General features: G+C 44.5%; 1 protein-coding gene across 1 annotated transcript in view; it reads right to left on the reverse strand.

Annotated features, from left to right (window-relative positions):
- PKHD1 (PKHD1 ciliary IPT domain containing fibrocystin/polyductin) overlaps positions 1 to 8,755 on the reverse strand; it is an 87,538-nt gene extending 78,783 nt beyond the window's left edge. Inside the window, exons 1-2 of the mRNA XM_042883475.1 lie at positions 8,701 to 8,755; positions 2,465 to 2,677 (exon numbers count right to left, since the gene is read on the reverse strand). Coding sequence (XP_042739409.1) covers positions 2,465 to 2,677; positions 8,701 to 8,755 — 268 coding nt within the window. The remainder of the gene's footprint in view (positions 1 to 2,464; positions 2,678 to 8,700) is intronic.
- Between the last annotated feature and the right edge of the window lie 548 nt (positions 8,756 to 9,303).

A 9,303-nucleotide genomic window follows, 5' to 3' on the forward strand; every position in this document is an offset into this window, starting at 1 on the left:
TGCAGCCAGGCACTGGGATAGTATGTCATGCAGAGCTTAGGAGTGGCTTCGTGGCTGGTCTTTGAGCTGTTCACTGCAGGGTACACCAAGGGTGTAAAACATCGTCGGAAATGCAGCTGTGCAGAGGGACCTGGACAGGCTGGAGAAATGGGCAGGCAGGAACCTCCTGCAGTTCAATAAGGGGAAGGAGAGGCTGTGAGAGCTGGGGCTGCTCAGCCCAGAGCTGGGGCAGCTCAGGGGGGTCCCACTGCAGCTGTAAATCCCCGCAAGACATGCAAGGGGATGGAGCTCTGCTCCACAATGCTTGGGGCAGCCCAGGGGCACAGGGCACAGCCTGGATGTGAGGAGCTGCCATCAGCAGCACTGCTGTGCTGGGCGGGTGCCAGAGCATTGGCACAGGGAGCAGAGAGCAGCGGGGGCTGCTCACTGGGGAGTCCCAAAAGCCAGGCATAGGGCAGGCTGAGAAGGGAAATGAGAAGCAGGACAAGCAGCCCAGCAGCAAGGAGATACTGTGCTCTCTTTCCCAAATTGCTAGACAGCAAAACAGCATGGAGAAGTCAAAGCTTTTGTAGTGCACTGACTACGTAAGGACAAAGTTCTGACTTTCTTACAGAGGTCAAATTAAGAAGGATGCTTGAAGCTAGCAGAAGAAGACACAGAAAACGACATACTGAAAACCATTACCAGGCAAATTCAAATCAGACATCTTAATATGTCTCTTAAAAAATAAAATAAAAACATGGATGATTAACCAAATCCCCTGGAACAAGCTTCCACAGAAAATGCTGGCTTCTGATTCCCTTGACGTCCTCAGACAAAGACCAAGCCTTTCTGGAAGGCATGCTTTAATCTAATGCGAGTTACCAAACCCAAAGCTGGGATAACTGTGTGAAACTCAATGGCCAGTAAAGGACAGTCAATTCAGCTTGGGTGATCTAATAGCACTTCTTCACGGAGCCCCCCTAGGAAATGGGATAGAAACACTCTGCCCTTCTGCTAAAGCCAGTTGACTGAAATTATTTAAGCCAATGGCAAGCACGAAATATTTCAGCCCTACTGTGACTCAACTAAAGGGTCAAGAGCACACGGTGTGGCTTTCAACACACGTCCAGGTGCATCCCCTGCCACCCCCAGCTTCCACTCCCCTCTTCTGCTTCAGAAAGGCATCTGCTGGAGGACTGCCCTCCAACAGCCAACCTCACCCGACCTCCCTGAGCTGCTGGGCACTGACAGGATCACCTCACACAGCACGGCTCTCTCCCTCTGTGTGCTCAGATTGTACCCCTCGGTGCCTTACATTATTTTTTGACTGAGAGCCATACGTGTCAGTAACGCTCAGATGGCAACATTTCTGCCCGTGGGCCTGGAGGGTGGAAGTTCAAGCCCTGCTGGAGGATACGGATGCCTACTGACATGAATGTTGACATGCAAGAACAGAAGGGAGGGAGATGAGGCGTTCAGACACGTTGGCTTTTTTTTCCCCTTTCTCCTTTCTAAGACATGCACTGCCTTTAAAAACAGCCCGTTAGTTGAGAGCTAAATGTGTGCATTTCACTAATACTCTAATTCATGCTGTTGGGACCTGAATTCCACATCCTGACTACAGCAACTAGAAATGTCTATTTAATATCAGTTTTTCACAGCCCTTTAAAAAAATCTGTGTGTCCAAATTCTTCTACCCCATGATATGAACCTGTATTCATCCACAAACCCATGCCAGTGTCAGTCCTTCTAGGCCCCTTGTCTATTCTACATGATAGGAATGCACACTTTTGCTCCGTGGGGTTTTCTTTCAGAGTAAATATGGTGGTTATAGCAGAGGACTGGGCATGAAGAAGAGGACTGAAGTTTTTAGCACTGCCACAGTTCTTCTGCATAGCTCTGGGCTTGTCACTTGTGACCACAACCTGTGCAGAACAGGTGTGACTGCGTGGAATGCCAGGAGATCAGGAAGAAGCACGGCTGGAGGATGGAGGAGAACAGGAAAACACACTGCTGGGAGTTCTGTGCTGCTGCTGCTGCTGCTGTGAAGAGAAGCAGTGTTCCCATACCAGCTGGCAAAGCTTGTCACTGGCTTTAGCACAGGACCTACCTGGTAGAGTACTTGCTATTGGCAGCCCCAAGAGAAGGAAACTTCCTAACTGTTATGGAGAGAGATAAGGAGAAAAGGATATCCCATTCTGGTAGCAGAGCAAACCCATGCGATACACAGCAGAGAAATGAACATCCAAGGGATGGATACTTTCATTTAAATGCATAAATCCAGGCCTCTTTCAAGCACCTAAGTGAGTGCTAAGGTTTCATAACTACTTGGAATCACAGAACCACAGAATCATGGAATCAAACAATACTTGATACCATCTAGCTTCTTCTTTGGGCTGAAATTTTCAAAATGACTCAGCTCCCAGTATGGCAGCTCTTATGGAAATACAGCACTTTTAAAGAGAAGGAAAAATGTACTCACCATGGATGGAAAGGGTCCCATTTCTCACTGCCAGGAACTTGGCCCCATATGGAAACAGTGGTGGGGAGTGGAGGCTTCCATAGAGATAGATGCGTGCTCTGTGATGGAAACGGGCTGTGGAAGATCCCACCCGGAGCTCTCCTCCATCAGATATCAGAATGTAATGAGCATGTAGTTCCACAGGTCCTGGACCAGTAAACACGAGTTTGCCACCTGAAGACAACAGAAGAGTAAAATGCAACCACTGACCACATGGTCAGTCATGATCATTGAATCACAGAACTGCAGAATCACTGAAGTTGGTAAAGACTCCAAAGGTCCCCAAATCCAACCTCATCCCACTCCCACCATGCCCATATCTCTGCAGTTCTCAAATACCTCCAGGGACAGTGACTCCACCACCTCTCTGGGCAGTGGAACTGCTTCTCTTTCTGAGACGAAATTGCTTCTATCCTAATGAGGTTAAAGATATGAGATTAAGGATGAAGATAACAATACTGCTTCCTACAAAAATCCAACCGTAGTCAGTCCTTCTCCCTTTGGACTGATCAGTTCTTTATAGAACTCTTTTAGTAATGAAGATCTTAGTTAACTTAGACCGTCTTTCACTTCTGCCACAGGCAGCATCTTTCTAGACCGAGCAAAACCACCATTAAATCTGGGCAAATATCTAAGTCTCTCCACTTCCAGTCCAAGGGAGTTAAGTTTGGAAACTCCCAGTCTTAACTCACTCACTCTCTAACTGTTAGAAGGGGATAATATTACTTAATTTGTGGATTACTTTGCAGATTACAAACTGCTTGTGACAGAGGGAGGCGAGAGCAAAGCTTAGGAACACAGGAATTGGCAACTTGCTTAGTTCAATTCAACTCTTCCAGTTGCTGTTCAAAACCAGATGCTTCCAAATACAATACAAGAAACTTCTCCTTGTTAGCTGGATGCGAAAAGATCTCCTCATTCCATAAAAGCCTCATTTGAATCCCTAATTAAAGGTTAGTTTTGCCCCAAAGCATAAGGTTTCACTCATCTTCCTGCCAACATTTTCCTTGTACAGTCTATTAGTAAAACTGGACAGGTTTTGTCAGTAATGTATATCTGATCCTTCAAATCTTTTTAATACTCATCTCAATAACTTCTTGAAGCCTTGAATTCTGTGGTCTACATACTACACAACACATGAAAAGGCATTTTCATCCTTTGGTTTCAACTCAAGTCTCTTTTCATTCTATCAAATGCCTCCTTTGTTCTTGCCTGGTGTGAGCTGGTAATCCCAGTCTATCATTTCAGAGCAGTTCACTCTGACATCCTTTCACAGCTTCCCTCCTATAAAGGACACTTCTGCTATCTTTACGGTGTATTTGCACAGAGTAGGCTCTCAGACAACTCATCCTTCTGCAGTTGGGATAGGTCTTCCTAGGTCAAACCATGCATCCCTGGAGCTTGTCCCAAAGCCTCACATCATATCTCCTTACAAAGGGTCTGTGAGCCTCCCAATCTTTCCCTTTACAAAGCAGCAGTTAAGGAATCTCATACCATGGCCAGAATCCTACTGTTGTTAGCAAGCTTCAATGTTGATCTTCATACCCATCAAACTGTTGGCTTCCCCATAAGATACTACGAGTCACAGAGATATGGGAGCTGCACAGCACTTCTCTGCCTTTCCCATTCCATTGCATCCACTCTTGCTGAGCACATTCTCCATACTCTATTTATTCTTGCATTGATGGGCTTTAATTGTTGAGCTTAATTTCTCACTCTCACAACAAAGCTAGTATTTGAATAAGAGCTCCCCATTCAGTATTTCCTTTGGAGACTTAAGTAGGTTCCAGATAAGTTTATACAGGGCATGCAGAGAAGAGATAAACCTCACATTTTCTTGCAAATAAGCACTACGAACCATGGGATTCCTCCCACAAACACCAGATTCCTGGTATATAAGCTGCCTGTTTCCCTAGACATACTTTTCTACACACAAATGCATTTCTGTTAAGCTTGCTTTGTTACAGCCATGTTGTATTTTCACAAACTGTACTGAGTAAACACTGATACAGCAGCATGAAATTCAGCTTGTTTCATTTAAAATGATGGAAGGTTTCTGACTTATTCTGAGGTACACCTGACACTTCTAGAAAAATGAAGTGTTGGCAGTACAGAAGCGTGCTCTGCTGAAATGGTATGCATTCACAGACTGGAGGGACCATTAGATCCTACCTCCTGCTGGTCTGTGCACATCACACTACTGACAAACTGAAGGAAGCGGAGACTCTGTGTTTGACTGCTGGATGCCCTCCAGAAATGCAGACAATCAATTAAGTGATTGGTGACATCATTCTACCATTTTCTAAGATCATTTTTTTTCCAGTGGCTAATCTCCCTTACTGGTCACAATTTCTGTTTTATTTCCAACCACAGATGAGCTCTCAGACAGCGGTTGCCTTTACGGCCTCCTGCGTTGCACTGCAGAGAGGTCTACAAAACAGCACTTCCTGCAAAGGTGTCAGCATGCAAACAGCAATTAAATCAAACCTCAGCCCTTGATCAGGCTGGTTATAAAGTTTCTAAGATTCTTGCTGCAAGGAATCATCTGTATCCTCTCCCATAGCCTGAACACTCAGGCTGGGCAGCCTGGTCTAGTATTGGATATGGAGGTTGGTGGCCTTCCTGCAGCAGGGGGTTGGAGCTTGATGATCCTTGAGGTCCCTTCCAACGAAGCTATTCTGTGATTCTATGAACACTCCTCCTGAAATGGGGAAGCCAGATTTCTTAATCCTTCCATCTCTTTATTATTCTCCTTGGTAGTCTCCACAGAGGCAATTCTTCTTTATCCCCACCTTCTGTACCTTCCTCATCACACAAAAAACTATACGACCTCCTTTTGTTACTTCATTTCAGCAGCTTCCTTGGCCACCTCAGCTCCTGATGGTTTTCATAGATACAGTTCTCTCTCACGCAGTCCCTTACTGAGTACCCACAGTTTTTGTTCCTTTCTGCCCAGCTGTGTACTCCACAGTGTAAATCTGTGCTTAGTTTGAATGGCACTCACAGATGTGATCGGTGATGGATCTCCATCTACTTGCAGGTGATTTACTTCTTCCAGGTGATCACACTACTACATTTGAACAAAACTACATTTGAACAAATTTGTGATTTTCTTAGAAGATGATTTAAAATTTTTTCGCCTTTCTGAGGGGAAACTTTTCTGTTCTGTACTTTCCCACGTACACTGAAATTAATATTCACAGACCACAGAATGCCTCTACCAGAATAAAACTGGCCCTGGTGCTTAAAGAATGTGTATTCCTGAAAGATACTATTTAACATCTTCTTCGGTAATAAATGGATTGCTGTTCCATCTTCCTCTTGTGATATAATTTACCATCCTGTTCCTTCCCACGCTGAGAACAGAAATATTTATTAAATATATTTGCCTTATAGCAGCAGCGTTAATAATTTTATCACTGCGATCGAGAAATGGAACTATAAATCACTGCGATTTATTTTATTCCTAACATAAAAAAGACATCTTCCCCAAGGTCTTTATTGACTTCCTATGCACTATTCCCACTGAAATATAGTCATTTCTGTTTCCACTTCTCTTCGTGTGATTTTTAATGAATATTTTAATTGTTGCTATGCTGCACCACTGAACTGGGAAGGCTGGTAGCCAGAGCTGTCCTGTCTTCTGATTGCAAAATCACACTTCTGCCTCAAATGACCTTCCCAAAAGTTTCCATACGCTTCAGGCACACGCTGTCCATTTAAAATTTTCAAGCTGTCCATAAGGCAGCTTAGAAATATTCAATTCCTCCTACAACCCTTTCTAGATCCTCTCTGTTGGATGGGAGAGATGGGGGAGCATCTCCTCCTGTAAGACTCCCGAGTTCTTTCCTGTCTGCAGCCTTTTCAGCACATCCCAAGGCAGCTGTTTGAAAATACCTGTTTCCCATAAGGTCTGGGATTTACCTTCCTTTTTCCCTACCTACCCTGGCTCTAGAGGTTCTGATGGGCACTTTTGTGTACAGCGTGGCTTTGGCATGTCAAGAGTTGCCCATCCTTATACAGCTCCTCACGAATGAACAGTCCTCTAAATCCTTTCTTTCCTTTCCTCAGGAAGTCCACTGTTCCATAGCATTAGGCTCACTACACGTCAGCTATCCTGAGCAATGGGCCCCTGCATCTATTCAAATATTTTCTATCTCCTTTGTGGATTTACAGGTGTCTGGTGAGCTTGGCAATTGGACGCTCTGTGACGGCCCTGCACACGTGTTGTTCCAGCACTTCTCAGTAGCAGCATCTCAGTTGCAAGCACTAATTCTGCTGTGCTTGGCCTGCAGTTCTGACCCTTTCTGGGGCACATCCTATTGGCTTTCCCTTTCTGGGTGAAGATTTGGTTGCGCTGGAACAAAAAGAGCTGGATTTCAAGCTGGGAGCTGTTGCCTGGCTCTTGAGATTCTCCTTCCCCAAGTGCAATGACAATCCAAAGCACACTTAGCAATGGGGCAAAGATTTGTCAGATCGTGACCACCAAAGGAGATTTGCTGTATGGGATGCTTTGGCTGTCCCTTAGCAGCAGCAGACAGATCCCTGTGTAATCACAGGAGCTGAGTGCATCAGCTCCAAGTGATGGCCACAACTTCATGCAGCTTCTGAAGCTTCTGAACTCCTCCAGAACAAAACACAAGGCACTGATGGGAAAAAAGTGTAAAAAGAAAAATTCAACTGCTGAAGATCTAAAAAAAAAAAAAAAAGAAAAAGAAAGCAATATCAGACAAAGGAAAAGAAAACATTAGTAGGGATTCATTTAGTCATTAAACAAGTCCAAGTGTAAAATATGTAAAATAAACTCCAGCCAAACTTACAAATACCTGTGTCAAAAATTTATACACGGTCCTTCCAACACTCAGCTCTCCATACTTCTTTGCTTTTCATCAGGTCAAAATAAATATACAGCTGCTGCTTTACAAGATTGTCTTCCCCTTTTTTAAAAGAAAATAAAAGTTATGCTTCCTTCTTTTATTGCACTTGACCCCTTCTCTGAAAGCAGAAAGGAAGAATATTGCTCAGCTGAGCCTTTGGCTGTGACCCTCAAATTGTTTGTTATGGCTGCACGGGAAAGCAAAGTCCTACATATGACCTTGAGGGTGATTTTATAAAAATCAATCAACTACTGTTATGATGGCCTCCCCGCCAAGCAAAATAAATACAATTAAAGCCATAATCACTTCTGTACAGTAATGTGCAAATTCAATGGGTCTCTTTAGGTGGAGTGAGGGAGAGAGGGGGCGGAATCTGTTGGGGTTATTTGATACTTTGTGAGAACATCAGAAGCACCATTCTTCTCAATTAACCCAGCAATTAGCCTCCACCTCTCCGCCTGGAAAAGAAATCTTTCTTTATCTGTCTTTACTCAAAAGAAAAAGAGGAGGGGAAAGAAAAAAAGCAAAAAACAAGGAAAAAACTGGAGGCAGCCTCGGAGAAAGGGAGAAACATCTGGACCAAATAACAAAAAATGGTAATATAATAATAATAGTAATAATAATGGTAAGGGGAGCATTATCTGCCATGTGAATAAGTGCTCCACCAGCGTATCAATGGTTGTACCAAGAGTCTTATCTTCTGAACTCACTGGGAAATGGTAGAAGGCACACATGGTAGGAAGTGGGAAGTTAATGTATCACCACTTAGTTGTCACGCAGCCCCAGCTGGCTCATGCAGTACCAAGTTGGGTCAAATTCACCATCCTGGTACCCAGAGCACTTAACCTTGGAACAAGGCTGTCCCACGTCCAAGTTTCTCCTTGCCTCGCAGAGTGTCACAGTGACACAGAGACTGATTCATGCTTTCAGACACGGGGGTTTATAACTCTTCTCAAAAACGTCCTTACCAAAAAAAAAATTCTTCTACTATTCACATTTTCATAGCGCGTAAGGGAGACGTTGACTTTCTCATTATTTTTTAGGCTGAGATTCAGAATGCTCCAGGGATTTACTGAACTTGGTGGGAAGCAAAGTCCCCATTCCAAAAGGCATCTTTACATGGAGGTTGGGCTTCTTTACCGTTAGCTTTTGAGGCAACACCTCAGCATGTGCTATCACAGCATTTGCAGAAGCGTTAAAGCAAGCAAATTGTAAGGAAGGTGCTGGAGAGTCTCCAGAGATTTGTTTTAAATCAGTAACAGAAAGTGTTAGGGAAATAACGACGGAAAAATTGTCCTGCATGTCAAGAGTGTGTCGTACCACTTCGATTAGCAGAAAACCCCTGCAGAAGAGGATATGCTGGCTGAAAGGCCATCTCCTCAAGAGGACTACTCCCTCCCAGCACCACAGAATCACAGCATCACAGAATCACAGAATGGTTGGGTTGGAAGGGACCTCAAGGATCATGAAGCTCCAACCCTCCTCCACATGTGCAGGGCCACCAACCTCCACATTTCATAGCAGCCCAGGCTGCCCAGGGCCCCATCCAACCTGGCCTTGAACACCTCCAGGGATGGATGGGGCATCCGCAGCCTCTCTGGGCAGCTGTTCCAGCACCTCACCACTCTCTCTGTAAAGAACTATGTATGACCTTAAATGTTACGTCTGGTGCATCCTTGTTGCAAGAAAAAGAAAAAAAAAAAAGCAACAACAACACAAAACATAGATCCTCCTCTGCATGGGAAGAGAAATACAGAGTTTACAGGCCTTCAGTGGGAACAACAGACTATTTCACAGACCTGTCGACAGGCTCACGTGGCATTTGGATGAGCCATAACAGTTTACTGCAAGCTGGACCAGTGTCGAGCAAGATGTGAAGAAGTTTGTCCTACTGGCTCCATCCCAAGGCTGCCTGAACCACAA

Source organism: Lagopus leucura, unplaced genomic scaffold (assembly GCF_019238085.1).
Source record: "Lagopus leucura isolate 7727_CA_CO unplaced genomic scaffold, USGS_WTPT01 Super-Scaffold_100038, whole genome shotgun sequence".
Taxonomy (NCBI): Eukaryota; Metazoa; Chordata; class Aves; order Galliformes; family Phasianidae; genus Lagopus; species Lagopus leucura.